At 40.7% G+C, this 27618-nt stretch overlaps 1 protein-coding gene across 3 annotated transcripts in view; it reads right to left on the bottom strand.

Moving 5' to 3' along the window:
- Positions 1-27618, bottom strand: part of LOC124795127 (SWI/SNF-related matrix-associated actin-dependent regulator of chromatin subfamily A containing DEAD/H box 1 homolog) — a 168695-nt gene that overhangs the window by 14552 nt on the left and 126525 nt on the right. For all 3 annotated transcript variants that reach the window (XM_047259006.1, XM_047258996.1, XM_047259012.1), the window contains exons 13-15: positions 19485-19712; positions 16441-16652; positions 16163-16345 (exon numbers count right to left, since the gene is read on the bottom strand). In XM_047259006.1, the coding sequence (XP_047114962.1) occupies positions 16163-16345; positions 16441-16652; positions 19485-19712 (623 nt within the window). The remainder of the gene's footprint in view (positions 1-16162; positions 16346-16440; positions 16653-19484; positions 19713-27618) is intronic.

Below are 27618 nucleotides of genomic sequence, written 5' to 3'. Positions count from 1 at the left end.
AGGGAGGCAGTTCTGACATTGGACTTGAATGGATGCAAGGCTGAAGAAAAATAATGAAGACACACTCATTGGATTCATCGACCTTAAGAAGCATCTGGCAACATAAAATAGTGCGAGGTGTTTGAAATTCTGAGGAAAAGGAACAAAGTACTTGGATTTAAAAAAAGTGTAAGACAGGGATGCAGACTTTTGCCTCTACTGTTCAATCTATACATTAAAGAAGCAATGACGAAAATAAAAGACATATTCAAGAGTGTGATAAAAATTCAGGGTGATACAGCTTGCTGATGATATTGCAATCCCCAGTGAATATGAGGAAGAATTATAGAATCTACTGGTTGGCATGAACAATCTAATGAGTACAGAATATGAATCGAGAGAGAACTGGAGAAAGACAAAGGAAATGAGTAGTAGCAGAAATGAGAATACTGCAAAACTTGACATCAAAATTGGTGATCATGAGGTAGACAAAGTGAAGGAATTCCGCTACCTTGGAAGCAAAATAACTCATGGTGGACGTAGCAAGGAGGGCATAAAAAGCAGACTAGCTCAGGCAAAGATGGCATTTCTGGCCAAGAGAAATCTACTGGCACCAAACACAGGCCTTAATTTGAAGAAAAAATTTCTGATAATGTAGGTTTGGAGCAAAGGACTGTATGGTAATGACTTATGAACAGTGGGAAAACTATAACAGAATGTATGAGATGTGATGCTACAGAGGAATGCTGAAAACTAGATGGATTGATATAATAAAGAATGAGGAGGTTCTCTGTAGAAATGATAAAAGTAACGAACATGAGGAAAAAACTGGCAAGAAGAAGGGACAAAATGATGGGAAACATCATGTATTACAACATCAGGGAATACCTCTATGGTATTAGAGGGTAAAAACTGTAGGGGACAATGGAGATTTGAATAGACCCACTAAATAACTGAGGATGCAGGATACAAGTGCTACAGTGCTATTATGAGATGATGAGGTTAATGCAGGACAGGAACTCATGGCAAGCTGCATCAAAACAGCCAGAAGAATGGTGACAAAAAAAAGTTGAAATTGGATTTTGACTTTTACAAAGGTATAGGATTTATCAGCTAAACACAAGTGACTCAAACGCCTGGTCACACCCTTGTAGGTAATCTGAAGAATTTCTATACCAGCATGGAATATAGAGGCTGTCAAATGACCCCTGTTACACTGAAAGTATTTTATCTTCCACGTTTGAATACAGATTCTAGGTGGTTATATTAATTCTATAGTCAACAGCAATGAAATTGTTAAAAGTAATAATACCAAAATTAGCAAAAAGCAACTTTGGAATTGGTCATAGGAGACAAGAGCAAAGAAATTATGTAGTATGTTAAGAGAGACGAAAATTTAATGGTGATGGGAACTAGAACTAAGCATTTGGAAAACGAAGAGAGAAGAAAATAGCGGGGTAACATTAACTGACAGAAATGAAAGGAAGAGGAAGGCCCTGGTAGAATTTCATACAGAGCACCATTTTATAAATGCAAATACTTGGATTAAGAATCGTAAAAGGAGGTTGTATGCAAGGAACAGACGTGGAGACACAGGCTTCAGTTGACTTTGTGTGGTTGGAGTTAACAGCCGCTCCACAGAAAGGTCATCAGGCCCCTTACACATATTAAAAGAAACAAATTATGATAAAATGGCTAAAACTGTTGTCACACAGTGAGGAGGAAGCCTATAAAATGACACTCACTCCCACCTCACTCGCAATGAACTACACGATCACTCTATCTCACATGCTTTAAGACAGCAGAGAAAGGGTGAACGGTGCTACACCCTGGATTAAAAAATCAGTAAAATGATAGGGGAGCTAAAAGAAAGGTCCAGGGAAATGTGACTGGCTGTCCACTTACAAAAAAACATGGCTGAACCAGTCACCTTGTTAACACATTAACAAAAATTTTAGAAACACGTTGGACATACCCAAAACCTTAGAATTCTCAGGACATTCATTTGAATGCAACTTAAAATAGAGAGCAGATCTGCTGCTGCCCTCTGGTCTGAAAATAAAACACAGTCTAATAAAATGTGGTGCACAGTGTTCTGTATTCCACAAGCACCACACACTGGAGAGTCCTCTTGCCCCCAAGAGAAGCCATGCTTCATAGAGCTATGGCCTATCCCATCTCATCTCTGTGGCTGGAAGGAGGTACAACACAGCTGTGCTGTGGGCTTCACTAAATGGGGCTTATTGTATGTCACATCCAACCACTCATCTTCCTATTGACGCATGACTCTGTACTTCAACAGTGAGATAATAACTTGCAGGGGGATGGCACAGTGAACTAATTGAGGATCACGGCACACCACCTTGGCTGCACATCTGCCCTTTTACTCCCAGCAATACCCACATGCCCTGGCACCCAGCAGAAAGACACCTCCTCCCCGGTATCCTGGATATCACGAACTATTTTATCGGCTGGATACAAAGGCTCTCTAGAGACTGGAGGGCACTCAAGAGGTGGGAACATAAGAGGAATTTAGCAGGCATGGCACATCTCATCTGCTCCAGCACCCTCAAGATTGCAGATAATTTGGCACTAAACACAGTGAACCCTGGAGTCTTGAGAAAATGATCCAATTCTGGAGGCAACCGAGTCTAGAGAACAAAATCTGGGAAAACAACAGAGCAGCCAACGGAATACCCCAGTTTAGACCCATCCATGAATACAGCTACATAGTTGGGGTGCTCATTCAAAATGTTGGAAAAACAGAAGTGGGAAAGCAATCTCTCCTGTGCTGTACTATATCTAAAATTACAATGGGCCTCTGCAGCAACCAGGATGGAAGTCTGTTAAAACCCCTGATTTGAGCCCATACACGCCCCACACCAAGGGACTCCAACACACATTTCGCACGAATCCCAAATAGCTTCATTGCCCATGGACGATTGGTACAGAGGTGTTCCATAGCTGGACGAGCAACAGTATGGTGTGCTGGTGAATTGGGAGTAGTGACAAATGTACATGTCTGACACACCATGAGAGTTGCCATTGACAGCCATACAAAACTAGAGCAGATGTGCCCTGCTGTCCTCTTCCCAAAGCCTGTTGCTAAGACACTTTAAAATGTTCAGTGCCTTCTGGCCCCGTGCTTTCAGCCCTGAACAGCCGTGGCAACAAAGAGAGTTTGAAGCCAAAATTGAGGCCCAAAAACCGCTCAAGAGTCTTTACAAAAAAAAATGGTGTTCCACATACGCAATTTAGGTAAATTAAAAATACGAGAAGAACAATTAAAATGCACACGCGCGCGCGCACACACACACACACACACACACACACACACACACACACACACACACACACACTCTTCTCTGCAGAAAATATGAAACCAGTCTTTACAGCCCACTCCTCTACCTCTTTACTGTAAGTTGCAACTGACGAGTTACTGTTGAAATAGTAGAGGAGAAAAGGAAAACTGCAAAATTGTCCACAAATAAGCAACATTGTACGCAACTCCTTAGCATAGATATGATTCTGTTTATGCTATGACAAAGAGAGAAACATTTGAAATACTCCCATGATGAACACCAGTGCTTGAAACGATTTGACAGCATGTCATCAACTTACTACTGAAAAAAGCACTGACCGAATGAAGATGGGGAGATGACCATGGAAGCCTCATTGGTAGAGCTGCCCTACAATACTGTGTCTCCGAGTAATGATGTCATAGAATATTTCTACACAAGTGAGACAATGAAACGAACTAGACATGTAACACAAAATGGAAAGAAAGGAAAAACCACAAGAATGAAGGAAAGGCAACGAACACTAGATGGAACAAAAGAGGACAAGAAAGCAACAGAGAGATGCTAGAAACAGGAGAGAGTAAAATAAGAAAGCAGATTACAGTAGCTGACCAGCCACGAGAATAAAAAGGAAAAGTCAGACACTCTGCAACACATTAAAAGTTCCACAGAGGGACAAAGGACATGAGCTAAAACCTGCATAGAAGTATAAAACCCACTCTAATGGATAAAACATAAAACTAAAGCTGCTGCTGAGGCATCGTCGCCCAACACCAAAGGTAGGGAGCTGGGAAAGTTAAAAGTCCACCAAAGATCAGCTAAAAGTGGGCAGTCCAGCAAGAGGTGGACGACTGTCATTTGGGAGCCACAGTGACACAGAGGTGGATCCTCGCGACGGAGTAGGTAACCAAGTGTTAGCCATGTATGGCCAATGCAAAGCAGGCAGAGGACAACTGATTCCCTGCAAGAGGACCGCATGGAAGACTTGTGCACATTCATCGTCTTCTTAATGACACGCAGCTTGTTGTGCATACTGTCATGCCATTCTGTCTCTCAAAGCCTGAAAACCCTGCGGCATAAGACAGAACGCAGGTCAGCTTCGGAGATGCCTATCTCCAGAAGCAGTTTCCGTGTCGCCTGTTTGACCAGCCTGTCTTGCAAGTGCGTTGCCTGGGATTCCAACGTTTCCTGGGGTCCACACAAACACCATTCCAGGGAATAGATGGACTCCTGGGTGGATGCTACCAGATGATGGTGAGGGTAGCACTGGTCGATAGCTTGTAGGCTGCTCAATGAGTCAGTACACAGGAGAAATGAAGCGCCAGGGCATTAGCGGATGTGCTCAGGAGCATGAGATATGGCCGCCAGCTCTGCAGTGAAGACATTGCAGCCATCTGGCAAAGAGTGCTGTTCAATATGTCCTACATGAACATACGCAAAGCCTACGTAATCATCAGCCATCGAGCTGTCGGCGTAAACCATGTCAGAGCCCCGGAACACGTCAAGAATCGAGAGGAAGTGACAGCGGAGAGCGGCAGGAATGACGGAGCCCTTACGGCCATGCAAAAGGTCCAGACAAAGCTGCGGCCGAGGTATACATCATGGAGGCATACGTGAACGGACTGCAAGCAGAGGTGGTAAAGGGAAGGACTCCAGTTCAGAGAGAAGGGGCTGCACGCGAACCACAATTGTTAGCCCCAGCCTGGGCTGCCGATGTGGGAGATGGACCACCGCGGGCGGGAAAAGGAGGTGGTGGGAAAAGGAGACAGTAATTCAGATGCTCAGGAGAACTATGATTGTGTGCAGCGCACCAAATCCGTTGAAGATGACTAGGATCCGTCACTTGAAGTCAGATGAGAGATGTCTAATCATCTGGCTGTGGATCCAATCAGGCCCAGGAGCAGTGTCAGGGCAATGTGCAAGGGTACTGAGGAGCTCCCTCTCTGTAAATGGGGCATTATAGGATTCACAGTGGCGTGTAGTAAACGAGAGGACTTTCCCTTCCAGCTGCCGTTTGAGAGTGCAAAAGGCTGGGGGGGCAATTCTCCGATGCAGAGGCTCCAGCATAGTGCTCAGCAAAGTGCTCGGCAATTGTGTTTGTGTCCGCAGATAACATGCCCTTCATGTTAACACCGGGAACACCTGTTGGGGTCTGGTACCCGAAAACACAATGGTCGAGTCATATCTCTCCCAACATTCCTGCTTCTGTCGTTTGATACATTGGCGAACGCGGGCATGGAGCCGTTTAAAGGCTATGAAGTGCTCCAGGGAAGAGTGCCGCTTATGCCGCTGTAGAGTTCGCCAACAACCCTTAATTGTTTCAGCAACTTCCGGTGACCACCAAGGCACTGCCTTACGCCGGGGGCACTCTAAAGAATGAGGAATCGCATTTTCTGCTGGAGAAACAATTGTGGTAGTCTCCTGCTCAACCATGACATTGATGTTACTGTGTGGGGGAGACTCAACAGTGACATCAGAGGTGAAAGTTTCCCAGTCCGCCTTGTTTAAAGCCCATCTGGGCAGGCGTCCGTGGGCCTGATGCCGGGGCAGTGACAGGAAGATGGGGACATGGTCACTACCACACAGGTCATCAAGTGCTCTCCAGTGGATAGATGGGAGAAGTCCTGGGCTGCAAATTGATAAATCAATGGCCGAGCAACTACCATGAGCCACACTGAAATGTGTGTTGGCCCCAGTATTTAAGAGGCAGAGGTCAAACTGAGACAGTAAAGTTTTGACATCTCTGCCTCTGCCAGTAAGCATGGTGCCACCCACAAGGGGTTATGGGTGTCAAAATCTCCTAAAAGTAGGAAAGGTTTAGGGAGTTGGTCAATCAGTGCAGCTAATACATTCAGGGGTACTGCACCATCTGGAGGAAGATATACATTGCACAGTGTCACTACAGACAGAGTTTAGGACATAAACACAAACTCCACTTGACACTCGATTATAGTCGCTATGGTTCCTGTTATGGCAGTTATAAGAGTCGAGGGACATGAAAGGGAAGCAGTGGTTGGGAAGGGAGTAAGACAGGGTTGTAGCCTCTCCCCGATGTTGTTCAATCTGTATATTGAGCAAGCAGTAAAGGAAACAAAAGAAAAATTCGGAGTAGGTATTAAAATTCATGGAGAAGAAATAAAAACTTTGAGGTTCGCCGATGACACTGTAATTCTGTCAGAGACAGCAAAGGACTTGGAAGAGCAGTTGAATGGAATGGACAGTGTCTTGAAAGGAGATGAACATCAACAAAAGCAAAACAAGGATAATGGAATGTAGTCTAATTAAGTCAGGTGATGCTGAGGGAATTAGATTAGGAAATGAGACACTTAAAGTAGTAAAGGAGTTTTGCTATTTGGGGAGCAAAATAACTGATGATGGTCGAAGTAGAGAGGATATAAAATGTAGGCTGGCTATGGCAAGGAAAGCGTTTCTGAAGAAGAGAAATTTGTTAACATCCAGTATTGATTTAAGTGTCAGGAAGTCATTTCTGAAAGTATTCGTATGGAGTGTAGCCATGTATGGAAGTGAAACATGGACGATAAATAGTTTGGACAAGAAGAGAATAGAAGCTTTCGAAATGTGGTGCTACAGAAGAATGCTGAAGATTAGATGGGTAGATCACATAACTAATGAGGAAGTATTGAATAGGATTGGGGAGAAGAGAAGTTTGTGGCACAACTTGACCAGAAGAAGGGATCAGTTGGTAGGACATGTTCTGAGGCATCAAGGGATCACCAATTTAGTATTGGAGGGCAGCGTGGAGGGTAAAAATCGTAGAGGGAGACCAAGAGATGAATACACTAAGCAGATTCAGAAGGATGTAGGTTGCAGTAGGTACTGGGAGATGAAAAAGCTTGCACAGGATAGAGTAGCATGGAGAGCTGCATCAAACCAGTCTCAGGACTGAAGACCACAACAACAACAACAACATGGTTCCTGTAATATCCCTTATAGCCACGGAGGGCAGGGGTCTGCACTGCTGGGAACCAGGTTTCCTGGAGGGCAACACAGATAGCAGGTGTAAAGCTTTAACAGTTGCCGTAGCTCAGCCAGGTGGTGGAAAAAACCGCCGCAATTCCACTGGAGGATGATGTCATCGTGAGACTGGGAAGGCATGGAACATTCAATGAGGCAGTTCAAACCTCGAGTCACCTGCTGCCACTGACTTTATCCTGAGCAGTCTATATCCATTGTGTCTGAGGACCTGGCGAGGTCTAGGTCCTCTGCGGACGCCAGAATCTCCACCCCATCCTCAGATGCAGAGCTTGTAGGTAGTGGTGGTGTGGATTCCACCGAAATTTCTTGGTCTTAGTGCTCTTCTTTTTTGATTTCTCTCACAGCTCCTTGGGTTTCCATGGCTAGGAGGACTTCACTGGCTCAGTCTCCGGGACTGAGGGTGAGCATGAAGCCCTACAACCAGCTGCTTTTGAGCTCTTCAGACACTGGTGCGTATCATCTTTCCCACAAGCAGAAACCTGGTAAGGGAGTGACGAAGGGCCCCTTCCTAGTGAGAGAAGCTGAAGATGACTTATGGCTTAGAAGTGGGGATGGATGTCCCCAATGGTTGGGGGGGGGGGGGGGTGTTGCTCCTGAAGTAGGTGGTGCGGGAGTAACAGGGAGGAAAATGGCCCCCACCATTAAGGGGTCATGTGTAGTATTCCGGCTCTGAGAGGTGACTGGAGTTGGCGGAGCTGATGGTGCCAGACCTGTTGTAGCGGTGGCATTTGACGATGTCATACATACAGGGTGCAGGTGTTCAAATCTTCTCTTAGCCTCAGTGTAGGTCAGTTGGTCCAGGGTCTTGTACTCCATGATTTTCCTTTCTTTCTGGAGAATCCTGCAGTCTGACAAGCAAGGTGAATGGTGCTCTCCACAGTGGACACAGATGGGAGGAGGGGCACATGGAGTATTGGGATGTGACACTATTAGTACAGTGGGAAGACATATGGCTGAACTACCAGCACACTTAAAGCACCACATTGGGGGAGGGATATAGAGGTTTACATCACAGCAGTAGACCATCACCTTGAACATCTCGGGCAATGTACCACCCTTGAAGGCCAAGATGAAGGCAACAGTGGCAACCCGATTATCCCTCAGACCCAATGGACACGCCGAACAAAATGGGTACCTCGCCGCTCTGAATTGGTGCGCAGCTCATTGTCAGACTGCAAAAGAAGGTCCCTATGAAATATGATATGCTGAACCATATTTAAGCTCTTATGGTGCATGATGGTTACAGAAACATCCCCCAGCGTCTCACAAGCGAGTAACGTCTGTGACTGGGCAGAGGATGGTATTTTGATCAAGACTGCCCCAGATCTCATTTTGGAAAATCCTTGCGCTTCCCAAAACTTGTCCTCTAAATCCTCAACAAAAAAACTGAGGCTTCATCGTCAGATTCCCCATCAGTTCTCCAACATACAAGGTACCAGGGAATAAGATCCGCTGCCATCCTTACCCTGATGTTCCTCCCATTGTGTGGCCAGGGAGGGGAACAATTTGGGGTTATACTTCTGTGAGTTGAATTGAGTTCGTTAATGCTTAGAGACTCCTGGTGTTTCACCACCAGCAAGAGATGATGGACTACACTTCATCGCATGTCATCCGCCTTGATGCCATAGATTCCGACTAGGGGCCTTCCCCACGGGCGCCACCCAGCCGCAGCAAAGGCCACCTGGCAGAGTGGGCATTGCCAGGAGTTACAATGCCCCAGGGCAATGGGCATCTACCCCTTGGCATATGTGGGGAGTTAACGGCACAGGCATCAGCAGAGCGATCCCAGTGTTGTCAGGGGGCTACAACCAACGAAGTACATGGTGGCCCCATCACAACGGCTGGCTACCGTGCTGGATATCAGGTGCAAAGAAGTCCATGGCCATCGTCAACGCAGAAAGCGACACTGCATAGTGCATGGTGGAAAATGCACCCAGAAAGGTGTCTTCACCCAAGAGATGGAGAATGAGCAGGACTGAAATGCGGTGACGAGAGAGTGGGCTACGGATCTCAATGAACAATGGACACAATGCACCAAGTAAGGCGTCCTTCCCCAATTGGCTCACTCTTCAGGAAAATTTTCAAGAATGGAGGTCAAACCCTACAGGGGACCATCACATAAAGGCCGAAACGTGTGAAACTCCTTTTAGTCATCTCTTACGACAGGCAGGAATACATCGGGGCTATTCTTACCCCCGAACCTGCTGGGGGGCTACCTATATTACTGGACGGCACTCACCAGTCCACCAACAGAAAGGTGGTGGCCTAGGATGACAAGAGGAGTTGGGGATGAAGAAGTCAGCGGCATGTTAGCTTACTCATGTGATGTGGTGTACCCATTCCCAGACACTGCCACGGTGTTCAAACACAAACAGCCGGCTGCGCAGCGTCCAATTGGCTCTGCTGTTCATCCATTGTGGCTGCATCCTTTCAGGGAGAGCTCCATGCAGTAAGTGAATCTGGAGTGGGAAACAGTCACTGAAATTAAGATTATCAGTGACTTCCCACTGAATAGAGTTGGTAAGAGCTGGTGAGCAGAAAGAGAGGTTAATGGCTGTGGATGACCCAGCAGCAGCACAGAAATGAGTGGGAGTGCCTGTGTTGAGGATGCACAGCTCGTGAGATGTCACGAGGTTCTCCAGAACCGGACACCAAGGGCAAGCAGAGATTGAGCCCTACAATACATCATGGGCATTGAAGTCTCCCAGTAGGAGAAATGGTCAGGGCAGTTGTTCTATAAGACCTGTGAGAGTATTAGAGTCTGTCACATCTTGTGGACATACATACAGTGAGCTAACAGTGCTCCTCTGACACACATTAATTTCAATGCAGCTGCTTCCACTGGCACAGGGGGTAAAAAGGAGTGGTATACATTATTGACAAACACAGTGACTCCTCCCATGGTTCTATTCCCAGTCAGGTCATTCTTGCAAAGGAGGGTACAGCTCCTAGTACAGGTATATAAGATGCTTTAAAATGCATTTCCTGTTATCACAAGCATAGGGGGCACTCCTCTACTAGGAGTTTCGGCTCCTCCATATGTCCTGAACTCATTAATTTTCCACTTAATTATGACAGCCATTTAAAATGAGGGTAGCACTTTCAGCCTGTTTTTCCACCAGGGAGGGGAACTGTAGTGGGTAGAAGTTCGGTCTTGAGGCAAGGTGAGTGCCCCAGACCAGCATCGAGGTCCATCAGCTATGAAGACGAATCATGAGAGACATCAGAGAGAGTGATGTCGACACTGTCAGACTGCTTCTTCTCGTCTCCATCAAAGGTTGATTCTTTGCCTTTGACTTTGATTTTGCTTAGGGAGAGCATGGAGCCAAAACCATGGAAGTGGTAGTAGCAGTGCTGGATGGTGGACCTGACCGAACCATTAGAGGGAGATCTGCAATGTCAGCATCCACAATCTTTTCTGATGTTCTGGGGATAGGTACGGGTTTTGAAGTAACTGCAGCAGCAGTTGTGCATTGGCAAACACAAGTCTTAGTGTTGACACTACCAACCTGCATTTGTGTAGCAACATCTGTCTTCTGAACCGGCAGTTTAAGAACAGAAACAAAGGAGGTAGCAAACATGGAGGGTGGGGTAGTGTGGCCTCATACATCTTTTTGCTGTCACCATGGGACACTTTCTAGTTTAAAGTTCTTGTATCTTCCGTTTTCCAAGATACACGCTGCAATTCCTACCCCAGACAAAGTAATCCCCGGAGCAATTCACACACTTCAAAGGAGATGAAAAAGCGACTCCTTTGTGGGAGGCCTTACCACATTTGCCACAAGTGGTTTCTCCCTTACACCCATTCTGTTACTATATACACTAGGACTATGAAATATTCCTGAGTCTGAAGGACTGGCTACACAAGCTCCATTGTTAGATTGGGTCTTAGTACTTATCAGTGGCCCATCCATTCCTCTGGGAGGAGGTGGAGCAAAATTCAAGGATTGCACCTTGGTCCCACGAGCAGCTAGGGACGCAAGGGTCCATTTAGACAGTACCCTGCTTGCCTGAGTAAGCCTTATACAACTGAGGTGCGGCAATTTTCCCAGAGGTTGCCTGCCAACAAATATTCTACCTCAACAGCCACGCGTCTCAAAATTTGTTAGAAGTGAAAAGCAGCCGTTATGTTTTTTCCTTTTCTTTTTTTTTCTTTTGAGTCGTCAGTCTTCTGACTGGATTGACGCGGCATGCAACGAATTCCTCTCCTGTGAAAACCTCTTCATCTCAGAGTAGCACTTGCAACCTATCTCCTCAATTATTTGCTGGATGTACTCAAGTCTCTGTCTTCCTCTACAGTTTTTGCCCTCTGCAGCTCCTTCTGGTACCACGGAAATTATTTCCTGATGTCTTAACAGATGTTCTAGCATCCTGTCCCTTCTCCTTGTCAGTGTTTTCCATATATTTCTTTCCTCTCTGAATCTGCACAGAACCTCCTCATTCCTTACCTTATCAGTCCATCTAGTTTTCAACATTCATCTGTAGCACCATATCTCAAATGCTTCGATTCTCTTCCGTTCTGGTTTCCCAACAGTCCATGTTTCACATCCATACAATGTTGTGCTCCAAATGTACATTCTTAGAAATTTCCTCCTCAAATCAAGGGCTACATTTGATAATAGTAAGACTTCTTTTGGCCAGGAATGCCCTTTATCCCAGTGCTAGTCTGTGTTTGACATCCTTGCTCCATCTGTCATTAGCTATATTGCTGCCAAGGTGGTAGAATTCCTTAACGTCATCTACTTTGTGAACTTCGAACCTGATGTTAAGTTTCTAGCTGTTCTCAGTACTTTCGTCTTTGATTTACTCTCAGTTCATATTCTGTACACATTAGAATGTTCATTCCATTCAGCAGAGCATGCAATTCTTCACTTTCAATCAGGATAACAATGTCATCAGTGAATCGTATCACTGATATCCTTTCACCCTGAATTTTAATATCACTCTTGAACCTTCCTTTTATTTCCATCACTGCTTCTTCAATGTACAGATTGAACAGCAGAAGCGAAAAACTACATCCCTGTCCTACACCCTTTTCAATGCAACCACTTCACTTTTGGTCATCCACTCTTATTACTCCCTCTTAGCTGTTGTACATGTTGTCACATAGAGGAAGGTGCAAGTAGATGAAAGACGAACACTAACTTCACTTAAGGAAGGTTTATTCAGCACTTGCACATACAAGAGCACGGAGCGAACTGCCTCCAGCCAGAACACACATGGTATATACACAGCTACAGAACATTCCAGTACAATGGTTCTTGGCATTTGTCGATACTTCTAGAATGTACTCTAACAGAATACAGGAATCAAAATTTTACAGTTCAGGTGAGTTTTGAACTTACGACCCTTCATGCAACAGTCTAGTATCATAACCACTACATACAGTGACTGTGATACTCAGCTTCTTCTGCGACAATACTGTATATTACCCATCTTTCCCTACAGCTTACCCCTATTTTTCTCAGAATTTCGAACATCTTGTACCATTTTACATTGGCAAAAGCTTTTTCCAGTTCAAGAAATCCTATGAACATGTCTTGATTTTTCTTTAATCTTGCTTTCAAAGGAACACCAACTATGACTGACTGAAATATGCAAATGAAATGTGGTAGAAGATGAGCGAGTAGCTTTGAGAGATGAAATAATGAAGGCAGCTTAAGAACCACAAGAGAGAAACCATTAAATTTAACTGATGAAAGGAGAAAATATTAAAATCCAGCTATTGAGGCAGGCGTGGATACAGATGAAATTAAAAACTCTAGAAGCATGTATCACTGTATGGCAAATGATGATGCATACAAGAAAAATTAAAGAAACACTTGATGAAAATAGAAGCAGCTGTATGATCATCAAGAGTGCAGATGGCAAGTCAGTAGTGAGAAAAGAATGGAAGGCTCCACAGCAAAAGGAATATACAGGATGGTCAGAAATAGTCTGAAAAGCTTGCAAGGGTGTCACAGGGCTTCTTGTGCTGAGGAATAATTGTTAACAAAAACATTTGACATGTTAATTAGCATTGAAGTTAACGAATCAGGCTGTTGCATGCACAAATTCAGGAGGCTCACCAGGTGCAATTGCATCAGTTGTTCTCTCACAGTGTAGTTCATAGCACACTAGACTGCTAAGCCAATGGCACAGGCTTGATTCTTACTGACATCACACTTCAATTTTTGTACTGCTCTCTCATTCAGTTTTAAGAACTCAAATGAAGAACATGTTTGGCGACACCATCCTTGCGTGCCACTTCAATCTGCACACTTAACTGTCTCACTGGCTAACTTCAATACTAACTAACTTGGAAACAGTGCAATGTATCAGTTTTCTCTTAATAACTATTCCTCAGCATAACCTTCCCTGCAACACCCTTACAAGCTTTTCAGACTGTTTATGACCACTAGATTTAAAAAGAGTAGTAGAAAGGAGAGCATGCAGTAAAGGAAGCAAAGGAGAAATTTGCAAAAGGAGTTGAAATTCATGGAGGAGCAATAATTCTGAGGCTTGCAAATAAAATTATAATTCTGTCAGAGACAACAAAGGACTTGCAAAAGCAGTTGAATGAAATGTATGGTGTTTTGAAAAGGGGTTATAAGACTAACATCACTAAAACAAGGGTAACGGAGTATAGCCAAATTAGATCACGTGCTGTTGATGGAATTATGTTAGGAAATGGGACACTAAAGGTAGTAAATAATGGATTATACCAGACGTAAAGAGCATATAAACTGCAGAATGGCTATAGCAAGAAAAGTGTTTCTGGGAAAAGAGAGAGATAGATAGAGAAATTTGTTAGTGTCAAATATAAATTTAAGTGTTAAAGAGTCTTTTCAGAAAGCATTTGTCTCAAGTGTAACCTTGTTATGGATGTGAAATATGGATTATAAACAGTACAAACAAGAGAACAGGTTTTGAAATGTGGTGTTACAGAAGAATGTTGCAGATTAGCTAATTAGATCAAGTAATTAATGAATAATTACTGCATCAAACTGGGGAGACAAGACCTTTATGGCACAACCTGACTATAGAATGGGATAAGTTGATAGAGCACATCCTGAAGCACCAAGGAATAGTTAATTTGGCAATCGAGGAAAGTGTGGAAGGGAACAAGTTGTACAGGACAACGTCTTCACTACAGTAAGAATGTTCAGGTTGAAGTTGATGCAGGCAGCAGTAATGAAGAGATGAAGACTTGCATAGTATACACTAGTGTCAAACTAGTCTTCAGTCTGAAGACCACAACAACAGTTCTTTACAAAGCGAAGTCCTTGGAGATGGTACATCCTTATATTCAGCTCACACTGTCAGATTCAAGAATGTTAGTACTATTAGTCACTAAAGTAAATTGAGTGTCAACTGCACACACATTTAACATTATTTTTATGTGAAGTAAGACAGGCAGTTACCTGATGAATAAATCTGTCCTACAGCATTCATAATAACTCAAATATTACACTTGTGGAAAAGATCCTTTATTTTTATAATAATAATGCCTTGGTTTCCATTACCTCTCTTTATTAAAAGCTGTGTTTGGAAATAAGAGAATGCTAATTTTTGTGGATCTGGAATTTGTTTGATGAATCTGCATTTACTAAACACAACATTTCCAGACAGAATTCCAGTGAGGCCAGGAAGGATGCACTCTCTTGATTTAAATTTGATTTTTGGGGTTCCATACTTCAATTGGTAAAAACAGAACCGTTACAGGATTGCTTTATTGTCCATCTGTCTGTCTGTCTGTCACAAACCCTTTCTCAGGAACAGGGAGACATATTAATTTGAAATACAAGATTTTACATACTATGGTCTATGGTTCCTTGGTGGTGCAAGCTTCTACGTCAAAGCAACCAGAAGATACAGCCACTTATGTCATATATTTTAATACTTGCATACTGACTCATCAAAACTTCTAGCATACTTCCATTTGACCTAGAATCATGAAATTTTACAAGTAGCTAGGTATCATAATACAAGTAAAGGATAAAAAAAATGAAAGCTGTTAACCTATAATTATATTACACGAAAAAAGTTTTTTTCTTTTTTCTCTGACTGTTTGTGTCTGTCTGTTAAGACCCTTCTTTCTCAGGAACACATAGACTTATTCATGTTGAAGTATAAGTCAGATACTAAAGACTATGGTCCCTTAGCAGTGTAAAACATTTAAGCTTCTAAGTCAATGCAATGAAAAGATACAGCCATTTGTATCACGTATTTTGATACTCGCAAACTCATTAATCCAAATCCATACAGTACTTTCTGTTGATGTAGAATTATGAAATCTGGTGAGAAGCAAGTTTTCACAATACAAATAATGGGAAAAAATTCAAAAACTCTTAAATTGTTATTATACCACATAAAAATATTTTTTGCCATGAGAAGTAACAAACACATTCATCATCAGTCACAAGTATAACAGAAAAATATTACTTCATGCAAACGTAAAATGCAAATTGTAGTCATGTTTTAGTACTTAAATAAGACATATTCTACAAAATCTTCTATCCTTACATATATGAATTAAAGTTCCCTGCACTTCCTTTCGTATGGTATCAGGAACTACTGTAGAGAGGTTGATAGTCTTGTAATCTCCCGCAACCGATATCTTGCCAGTATCAGTATTGACAACACGCAAAAATTTGTACAGCTTCTCGATTCTCAGGCTTGATGAACCATCTACATATATAATTAAGTCTGTACTGAACCCTCAGTACACGAGTTCTACTCACACTTGGCCAATATTTTTAGTGTACATTCCCAGTTTCTTAGAACACGCAAATAAAATACAAAATGAGAAATTAAGCTTAAAAACATGTTCTTTCATAAAACTGAAGAGACAAATAAATAACTTTCTAAGAGAGACAAATTTTTGATGAGAACAGAAAACAGCTCACCTTGACTGCCCTACACGGTGACACCTATCTTCAGCTTGTTTATCATTGTATGGATTGAAATCAATATCATGGATGATTACTGTGTCAGCTGCAGTTAGATTTATCCCCATCCCTCCAGCTCGTGTTGACAGAAGAAAGATGAAAATACTGTCATCTTCATTAAATGTATTGATTAATTCCTGCCTAATAGGGCAAATTACAGATTGTAAGAGTTCAATCACCAATGACAATAACTGCAAAACTATAAAAAATGACTACATGGAATAAGCCACACCTACCTAAATGTTACTTGGGTACTTCCGTCAAGACGAAGGTATGAATAATCTCGAAGTCTCAAGTACTCTTCCATAACATCCAACATGATCACAAACTGACTAAAAATCAGTACCCTGTGGCCTTCACTTTTCAGATTAGGCAGGATTTCATCAAACTTTTCAAACTTTCCAGACTCAAAGAATAATTCAGTAGGTAATGCATTCTTGGAAAGCTCCTACAAATGAAAACAGATGATGTAGCAAATAATAAAGCAAAAGTCTTGACATTATAATCAAAGAAAGAGACAGGTCAAAATGTTATTGAGCTCCCTTCTCTTCCCCAAACCAAACTTGAGAAAAAGACTATTGGTTACAATAATAAAACACTGGGCTTTTGCCCTGTTGTCCCTAGTGCACTGTCATCTCCTCCTCCTCTGTTTTATGCTGCCTACTGTCTGATAAAATGGGAGTTGGAGACTGAGAGGGAGTGGGGTGGGGCCTCAATCGCCAACTCCCATTTCATCACACATTAAGCAAACTTTTCTTGTCATTGTGAAGTCACTGGACACTATTCTCTACTCCATTCCCTAGCACTGCCTCCATAATAATTTTGGCATTCCGATTTCATAAACATAACAACATTGCTTCAGTGTGTGGTGTGGTACTAAAAGCGGAGCATGTGTTCAATGATACAATCTCCAATAACAAATAACCACTAGTCTTCTGTCCCACAACAGTGTTACTCAATATGTCGGGTTTCTTGTTTGCAAAGCTGAATACACAAATGTGCCAGTTACATGAGCTGTCACGTCAACTAATATTTATATGAAGTGAAACTAACTGAAGTCATAACTCAAAACTAACCACAGTCACAGAAAGATGCCACACTAAGGACATCATTCTGGGTCATTGGGATGGGAATCAATTGTTTCTAGCTTCAACAGCTACTACTGCAAAAGGCCTAGGACGAAATTAAATGGTTATATGAAATGTCATGAGTGGGAAGGATTCCAGGCAGTTGTTTTGGCATGTTTCAACAGGAAGTGAAGAGATTCTGTTAACTAAAATCTTACAAGAGGACCCTTGTTCAACTGTTGTGCAGCTCAGAGATAAGACACATTGCCTTTTATCGTGTGACACCATTTGGCAGCAATTAATGAAAACTGGACTATCCTCACAAAGAGAATTTTTGTGTGAGAGACACTAAATATATTGTAAGGCTGTGACCACACCTAATGGAGGGACATACATTCTTCATTGAGGAGCAGACCACCACCACCACCACCACCACCACCACCACCACCACCGCCAGACAGTTCAATCACTTGGTGATGTGATCTCTTTGAGTTGGCATGCAACACAGGACCCCAGCAGGTTCTTCCCTTCCTGTCAATCTTGAGTGTTGCCAATTCACTCTGTCTTCTTTCCTAAGTTCTGTCCCACCTGGCCAGTGGTCTATCACTTCTTCTTTGGTAAAATGTGCTCCAGTCTAGTAATTATTTTGACCACCTGCTGTCTTATCTTTGAGTGACATGACCAGCTCACTGCCACTGCAATGTATTCACTCCTTCCATTTTATTACGGCCTTTGTTGTCTATCTGATATCAACTGCTTTCTTTCCGTCTTCCTTTGTGTAGCCCAACACGAGTCTTTCCATTCCTCTTTATATTACTGTTAGTTTTCTACCAATCAGTCCATTTAATGCCCATGTCACACAGCCATAAATTATTATTGGCAGTATACATTGGTCAAAAGCTGTCTTCAGCTCAGCCAAAATCTTAAGACTTCAAAACTGAAGAGTAACTTCTATGAGCTTGCCAGTCTAATTTGATACATCAAAATATGTCTTGTTTAGTTCTCCTTTCACACTTACAAGTTGATCCACATAGACATATCATGTGACACTTTGCAGTTGAATACTTCCAAATAGATAAACTGTATGAAACAAACCTGAACCCTCTGTGCGCACATCCTCAGGGGGGTTAGTTCGACCCACATTACATATTCATGATGTTTCTATCTTTGGCCAAAATGGACGCTTAATACAGTAATGGATTCTTGATTTTTGCACTTTCTTAAACTTGATATAGTGTTAATCTGTGACTTGAAAAACAAGATGGTCCCTTGACTGAAATTAACAGCTAGCAAATAAATATTACAACAGCTTTTTGTGGCTCCAAATGTCATTTTCTAATTTCTTCTATTATAAAAACTGAGTCCACAGTTCATGGTCTCGCAGTAGTGTTCTCACTTCCTGAGCATGGGGTCCCAGGTTCGATTCCCAGCGGGGTCAGGAATTTTCACCTGCCCCGAGATGACTGGTGTTGTTGTGTCCTCTTCATCATCATCATTCATCCTCATTGTGATTGGAGGAAGACAACGGCAAACCACCTCCATTAGGACCTTGCCTAATACAGCTGTGCGGATCTCCCGCATCTTTCCCCTACGCTCTGTCAAGGAGCATGGGACTTTATTTCCATTTCCATAAAAACTAAGGGTAACAGAAATCCATATGCAAATCAAGAAATTCTGCATAATAAGAGTGTGTCTGCCAAATGTGCAAATGCAAATTCTTATGTTATATCTGATATGATAATGTTTCTTGAGCTTCAGGTGCAATGTAGGGTTTGATCTCCCCTCATCCTTTCTATCCTGTAGCTTCCAGATTAGTTGTTCACAGACACTGTTAAATGCCATGACAGATGGCAGAAGGTGTGATCTTCCACACTCTCCACCACTACTTACAAGATTACTGGCACATTTCCATCTGGTCCACAACCAAATTAGACAATTCTTAATCGCTTGCTTTTTATGAATGTGTGTCATTTGAACAATTGAAAAAGAGGAACCACCATATCTGACGTGATGGAATTTTTCTAATTCATACTTTAATATAATAGAATTCTTGGGACAGGGTAGGCACTAAGATTTCTTGTGCACCTCCTGAAGTTGGAATTTAGAAAGAAAGCTCAATAACACAAGCACCTAGAATGTTGTCCAACATTGGAAATAAAAACTATTAGAAATAAGAAAATATTTTTATTAAAATATTACTAGGATAAACTTACCTTGAACTCTATGAACAACTGATGCAGTTGGAAATCCGACATACATGCTAGGTCTTCAAAGATGACATCTTCCTTGTCCCCTTTATATGATGGGTTACGGGCAAGATATGCAGCACTACTTTTCAGCTGTTCGTCAGTGTAATTATACCGTAACAACAGAGGGTGATTTGCCATTTTACGCAAATCCATTGTCATACCTATTCCACTCAGACCGTCCCCCTCATTGCCCTAGAACAAACACAAATTTATATTTTATACAGACATTCTATATTGGTTGCGACAAAATGAACAACAGAAAATTGTTTCATATAATATACACATCCCATTAAACTTTTAAAGTCACCAAGGCATGGTGATCTGAACTATGATGGAGGAATAGGAATATATAGCACATGACAATTAAAATTTATTGTTTCTGTATTTATATTTGCAGTTACACAATATCAAAGGTTACACACTACTGCTTCTTTTGACATCTTGATACATCATTTTGCACTGGTGTTCGAACGCATTCATAGGGGAGGGGGAGGGGGGGGGGCACATTCATTTAATATTCATACATCCTAACACATTTTTAAAAAATGCCACATTCATTTAATGAGGACTGATGCGTATACTGTAGTGAACTATTGTGCAACAACTACTCATCTTAGCAAACACTGCATCCTCAATCTGACCAACACATTTTAACTACTGGCACTGTCAATATATTCCCTCCAAACGCCACACAAAATTGGCACCAATAAGACTAAGACTACCACTGGGCATGAAGTTAGTACTGAGCAACTATTAAAACAGCAGCTGCTACTCAGATGACAGAATATGCACAACTGGTTTCCCATTATTTCAACCAGTAATTTCTGTGACTTCCAAACAGAATACAGCAAAAGAAAATATGGATTGTCCTTGTGAATCAGATACAATAAAAACAAACATTAAACAAGGATGGAGTAATCCCTGCAAAAATTGAGGGAATCTATTTTTGCGAATGATTCTAACTACATTACCCGGAAACACAGCAACAAATCTAGTACGGAAGATTTGGGTTTAACTCCAACACCAGCTAGCTTGTAAAATGAAATATATATTTACCTTTCTTCATTTTGACCTGTACATTGGACTGACGTAGGCTACATTAGAAGTATACAGGTTGACTGTCATATTTTCAGCTTATAAATTATTGCATGTTACTATTTTTGACATGAAATATAGAATTAATGTTACTAAATTTTCATTCTTAAAAGCAATATCCAGCTACACTTAACAATAAAAAATGTTTTTCCACATTATGTGATGAAGGGTTGAGTCCCTACAGAAAATGAAGAAATAAAAGCAAAGACTGAACTGTAATCATTTGACTGGGTTTATAATTCTACATTAATAATAAAAAATAGTTTAAAAACTTTGCCTTTGTTTCACAGTGATGGGCCTCATAGTGAGGGCATACTTTCATTGGTCCATCATATGACAGGCCTGGTGTAGCGAGGGCACACACTCCTTAGTACATCATTATGATGGGCCTAATTTTTAAAGAGTTAAAAGTTCCTTTGAAGACAAGGTCAGTTGAGGTGGAACACATGCTCAGATTGGGAAATGATGAGGAACAAAACTGACTGTTCATTTTGAAGAATGCCTTAAGGCATTAGGTGGTTTAGGTGAACCACAGATGACAAAAGTAGGGAGGTGTAAGGTTGTGCTGAGTGGAGACGAAAGGGGCCCATTGCTGAGGTTGCTGTGCTGTTCATTAAATGACTATAATGCTTTTTGCAGTTTAAGGACACAATTTGTCATGTCACACAAAATAAATCCTAATTAGTAATTGCAGAGAAATATTGATGACTGAAAACTCTGTTACTGCATTGTTTGTTTCCCGACATCACCCTTCATGATACTTGTTTATGTATCTTCCAACATCACATTTTTTGTGCAGTATTGTAATTTAATATTGTTTACATTATATTCTTCTTTAAGTTAACATTTTAAGTTTATTTATTTCATTAGTTTTTGGCAACATTCTTTTGTGGGTAAGTGATATTATTTCATTTAAAAAAATAAAAAAAAAGATTGAATGCAGCATGATGTATGACAATTTAAATAGAACACTGCACGATAGTGTAAAAATTTAGACATTTTTAGTAACCAATGCTCAAAATTGGCTGACTTCAAAAGGGTTTAGGTTATTTTAGAATAATGACATACAAAAGAGAGATACCAAACTGAAATCTTTAAAGTATGAATGGAAAATACATCCTCTAGGGACATTTTTGATTCCTGGAGCTGAATAAAAAAATACTTTTACTCAAAACGTGGGAAAGATATTATCTTGAACAGTAATGATCTAAATGAAATAATCTGCAACAAAAAAATCTATGAAGAATAGGAGCAGGAAGAAATAATGCAGAACAAAAGTACCAGAGCTTCAAGCACTGATGGAAAGTACCGAAGCTGAAATCATTATAGGAACAGAAAGCTGGCTAAAGCCGGAGATAAATTCTGCCGAAATTTTTGCAGAGGCGCAAACCGTGTTCAGAGAGGATTGATTAAATAAAGCAGATGGTGGTGTGTTTGTGTCTGTAGGTAGTAGTTTATCTTGTAGTGTAGTTGAAATAGATAGTTCCTGTGAATTACTATGGGTAGGGGTTATACTCAACAGCCGTACCAAATTAATAATTGGCTACTTCTACCAACCCCCTGACTCAGATGATATAATAGTTGAACGGTACAAAAAAAAACTTTAATCTCATTACAAATAAGTACCCCACTCATACAGTTATAATTGGTGGAGACTTCGTCTACTCTCGATTTGTTGGCAAAAATACATGTTCAAAGCTGGTGGCAGACAGGAAACATCTTCTGAAATTGTACTAAATGCTTTCTCTGAGAATTACTTTGAACAATTAGTTCATGAGCCCACACGAATTGTAAATGCTTGCAAAAACACACTTGACCTCTTACCCACAAATAATCCTGATCTAACAGAGCGCGTCATGACGGATACAGGGATTACTGAACACAAGGTCATTGTAGCGAGTCTCAAAACCATATCAACCAAAACCACTAAAAATAAACGCAAAATATATCTATTTAAAACAGCAGATAAAAATTCGCTTAATGCCTTCCTAAGAGAGAGTCTCCTTTCCTTCCAAGCTAATTATGTGAGTGTAGACCAGATATGGCTCAAAGATACAGTAATGGCAGTAACAGGGACTGAACTACCATGGTACACAAAACACGTCAGAACACTGTTGCAGAAGCAACGAAAAAAGCATGCCAAATTCAGAAGAACGCAAAATTCCCAAGACAGGCTAAGTTTCACAGAAGCGCAAAATTTAGTGCAGATGTCAATGTGAGATGACTTTAATAGTTTCCACAATGAAACATTGTCTAAAAATATGGTAGAAAACCCAAAGAGATTCTGGTCATATGTAAAGTACACCAGTGGCAAAAAACAGTCAATACCGTCACTGTACGATAACGATGGAAATGCTAGAGATGATGGTGCCACTAAAGCGAAGTTACTAAATACAGTTTTCCATAATTCCTTCACAAAAGAAGACGAAGTAAATAATATTGCAGAATTCCAAACCATAACAGCTGTTAGCATTAGTGACATAAAAGTAGATATCTTAGGTGTCGCGAAACAACTCAAATCACTTAAGAAAGGCAAGTCTTCCAGTCCAGATGGTATACCAATCAAGTTCCTTTTAGAGTCTGCAGACACAATAGCACCTTTCTTGGCAATCATATACAACTGCTCACTTGACGAAAGGTCTGTTCCTAAAGACTGGAAAGTAGCCCAGGTCACACCAATATTCAAGAAAGGAAATAGGAGTAACCCATTGAATTACAGACCCATATCACTGACCTCAATTTGCAGTAGGATTTTGGAGCATATAATGTACTCAAACATTATGAATCACCTTGAAGAAAATGACTTATTGATACATAACCAACACGGATTCAGAAAATATTGTTCTTGTGCAACACAGCTAGCTCTTTATTCCCATGAAGTAATGAGTTCTGTCAACAAGGGATCTCAAATCGATTCCATATTCCTAGATTTCCAGAAGGCTTTTGATACCGTTCCTCACAAGCGACTATTAAGCAAATTGCTTGCATATGGAGTATCATCTCAGTTGTGTGACTGGATTCGTGATTTCCTCTCAGAGAGGTCACAGTTCATAGTGACAGACGGTAGATGGTAAATCACTGAGTAGAACAGAAATGATAGCTGGCATTCCGCATAGGCCCTCTGCTGCTCCTGATTTATATAAAAGATCTAGGTGATAATCTGAGCAGCCCCCTTCGATTGTATGCAGATGACGCCGTAACTTACCGTCTAGTAAAATCATCAGATGATCAATTCCAATTACAAAATGCTCTAGAGAGAATATCTGTATGGTGCGAAAAGTGGCAATTAGCACTAAACTAAAAGAAGTGTGAGGTCATCCACATGGGTACTAAAAGAAATCCGATAAATTTTGGGTGGACGATAAATCGAACAAATCTATGGGCTGTCACTTCGACTAAATATCTAGGAATTACAATTACAAGCAACTTAAATTGGAAAGACCACATAGATAATATTGTGGGGAGGGTGAAACAAAGACTAGGTTATGTTGGCAGAACACTTACAAGATGCAACAAACCCTCTAAAGAGACAGCCTACATTACACTTTTGCATACTCTGCTGGAATATTGCTGTGCAGTGTGGGATCCTTAGCAGGTGATATTGATGGAGGACATCGTAAAAGTGCAAAGAAGGGCAGCTCGTTTCGTGTTATCGTGCAATAGGGGTGAGAGGGACCATGATATGATACGCGAGTTGGGGTGGTAGTCACTGCAACAAAGGCGGTTTTCTTTGCAGCAAGATCTATTTACGAAATTTCAATCACCAACTTCCTCTTCCGAATGCGAAAATATTTTGTTGACACCCTCCTATGTAGGGAGAAATGACCATCATAATAAATAAGAGAAATCAGAGCTCAAACGGAAAGATTTAGGTGTTCCTTTTTCCCATGTGCCGTTCGAGGGTGGAATGGTAGAGAAGTAGTATGAAAATGGTTCGATGAACCCTCTGCCAGGCAGTTAAGTGTGTATAAGGATGTAGATGTAGACAACAGGGGTGTATGCATATTTCTATGGCCTTTACCTCATTGAACTGCTACTTCCAAAACAGCAAATGGACAATACTAGTCATAACTTCAACTTGAAAAAAATGTTCTTATAAACAAGTTATTCCTATTCATAATTTAAGCAACTACGACTCACTTCCTCAGCTTAAAGTTTCCTGTATAAGCATACGAATATCTGCAACTATTATGCTACAGGCACTGTTAGCTAATGTCATCTACAACTTTCACTAGTTAATGAGAACTAGCCAAGGATTCATATTGCCCCAGACACGAATTCCAAGCATTTACTGGGAAGTGTACTGCATTACATTCATTCAACCAGACATATTAAGGCCATAGAGCACAAAATTTGTAACACAATGTGTTCTCTCTCTCATGCTCATATTCTGTCGGTATCCTAGGCAATTAATACTGTTGCAAGCCACATGTTAGTTTGAAAACTGCTGTGCCTGACTAGGCATAGTCCTATTGGAGATGGCATGCCCTTGTTTTCCTCCATCCTTCAAACTGACTAAACCAGTTACAGTGTTCAAGAAGTATAACATGATATCCCAACCATGGTGCAACTTGTAACATCTCACATTATCAAACTGCTGCTACAGGTGAAAGAAAGGTAAATGCCAAAAAACATCTTAGGATGAACTCAGTACTGAACCCAATACCATTATATTTGTAAACTGGCACTTATCCACTATGCCGCACTTGGTATCCCAAGACATATTACGCAAGATGCATATTTCTGTATCAACATTTACTCACCACAAATGAGCAAAGAGAATAGATGGCAGAAAACAACTACATTAGTAGCATCATTTGCCTACTCTCTATGCCATTCAGAGAATACATTCCTCCAGTCAGGAAACTTAAAGGGATTTTTACATATGATTCTATCACATACCGGATCACTTCATTCTGAGTCATCAGATCGGATTTTAAGATGAGGAGCTAAGAAATATTCATATAAGGAATTAAAATCTTATTTACATCATGATGTAAGGCCAATTTTGGGAAAATTAAATAAATGCTCAGTTTTGGGAAATAGATAGCAATCAGAGGAACAATAATAAGAGCTGCCAAAGAACACATTCACTATCTGGAAAAGAAGATATAGGCAAATCAGAATTCTTGTACAGTGTTCTGTTTGCAAATATTCAACTGTAAGAAATGGTTGTGAAAATTTATTATACTGAGGTACTGTCAAGATGATGATCTGTTCCTCCAGCTGAAGCAATGTCCACATAATTACACATTTATTTGGTCCACTGCAGCACACATTGCATAAAAGACTATGAATACATCAAATGGAATAAATCTAGCTTATGAACAAAGTAATTCAGTTATGACTATTTTTTTTTGAGACAAACCAAACCTGAACTCTCAGATCAGCGCACATCGATTCAGTACTAAAAGAATTACAAACTATACTGAGAGATGTGGTCTGTGTATCCATCCTGCTTAAGATGACAAATCAATTCATTTGATTATCATAAACTTCAGCATCACACAATCTTAGTTGTTATACTATTTCAATAGCATCCCATAGTTGATTACATTGTGCTCTAATATCAACATTTATTGCACAAGGATTTAACTATTGTGCAACCATCAACATACAACAGCATTTACTGAACTATATACTAAAACACATACTTAATTTATATTATCAGGGTGTACATGTTGTGGACAAGAAAAAAAAATCTTTTTCACAGATCTTTCAGTTAAAAATACATTTTTTCCCCAGGTGAAAATACACTATATCCTGGTGAAAGAACATTTTTTCCATTTTATGTGATAATATAGTTTGCCTCGGAGCTGTAAAACTTAACAAACCTCTGAACAGTGAAGATTTTATGCACTTCCCAGCACTTCAAAAGGAAACACACTAAAAATGATGCATTCTGGAAAGATCTTTGATGCATGGCAATGTTTACACTGCAAATTTTTGCATTATGAAAGTATAAACAGGAATTCCACCAAATAAAGCACGGTAGCTTCTAAAGCACTGAAATTGAGACCGTGATGCACTTTTGTCCGCCAATCATAGCTCATGTCACATAATCTCACTAGCCAATGACAGCAGATATTCAGAGTGTAGAACACGTGATGTAGTCAGCCAATAGCAACATCATTGTTAAGTAGCACTAATACAGAACAGGAAACTAAGCATTCACCTATAATATTGGTCACGAAAACTTTCCTGATTTTTTTTCTGAGAGTGAATTAGGCAGGGTCCTAAGAACACAGCTTAAATTGCAAGAGCTGAATATTTCTGACAAGCACCCATGAACATTTCATGGATTACCTGGCTGAACACATGTTCCGTCTAGCACTTCTACTTTTCCATCAAAAAGCCAACTACTTGCACCACTGCTTAAGAATACGTTTCACTTCTTCTTCTTCTTTTTAAGAATAATTATACTTTTTGTCATCAAAAGTCCATAATTTGTAATCTATGAAAGAACCAAAATAAATGTGAAGAACTAACTTTGGAACTTGGTCTTTTTTTAGCATGTGTTACCTTTAAGATATATCAAACAGCTCCGTGATTTAAGAAATTCACAGCACATTCTCACATTTAACATAATTCATCTGGTATAAACCGAAATTTAGTTTCAAAGTAACGCTCTTCAAACTACCATTCACCATAGTTTCCATGACTGGTAAAAAATTTAAACAGTTGTAATGTGTGTTCATCAAAATGAGGCCAACGAGAAATATGCATTAAAAGCAGTTTGTTGTTACAAAGTATTGCACAGTATTTGACATCCTGTGCTGTCGGCAAATGTTTGTGTATGTGCTGTGTTTTGTTGTTGTAAATGGTGCATTTTATTTACAACTAAAGTTTTATTTTGGTGTTGTTCTCTCACTTACATTTTATTGATGCAGTATTATTCTGCAGTAGCGGATTAAAGTGAAATTCTTTTTTAGAGTTATCTGCTTGTACCAATCCAAATTTTTAAAAGATAATAAAAAAATACCTGAAAACTAAAATAATGAAA

Source organism: Schistocerca piceifrons, chromosome 1 (assembly GCF_021461385.2).
Source record: "Schistocerca piceifrons isolate TAMUIC-IGC-003096 chromosome 1, iqSchPice1.1, whole genome shotgun sequence".
In the NCBI taxonomy this organism is placed as follows: Eukaryota; Metazoa; Arthropoda; class Insecta; order Orthoptera; family Acrididae; genus Schistocerca; species Schistocerca piceifrons.
This window is presented reverse-complemented; position numbering and strand designations above follow the sequence as displayed.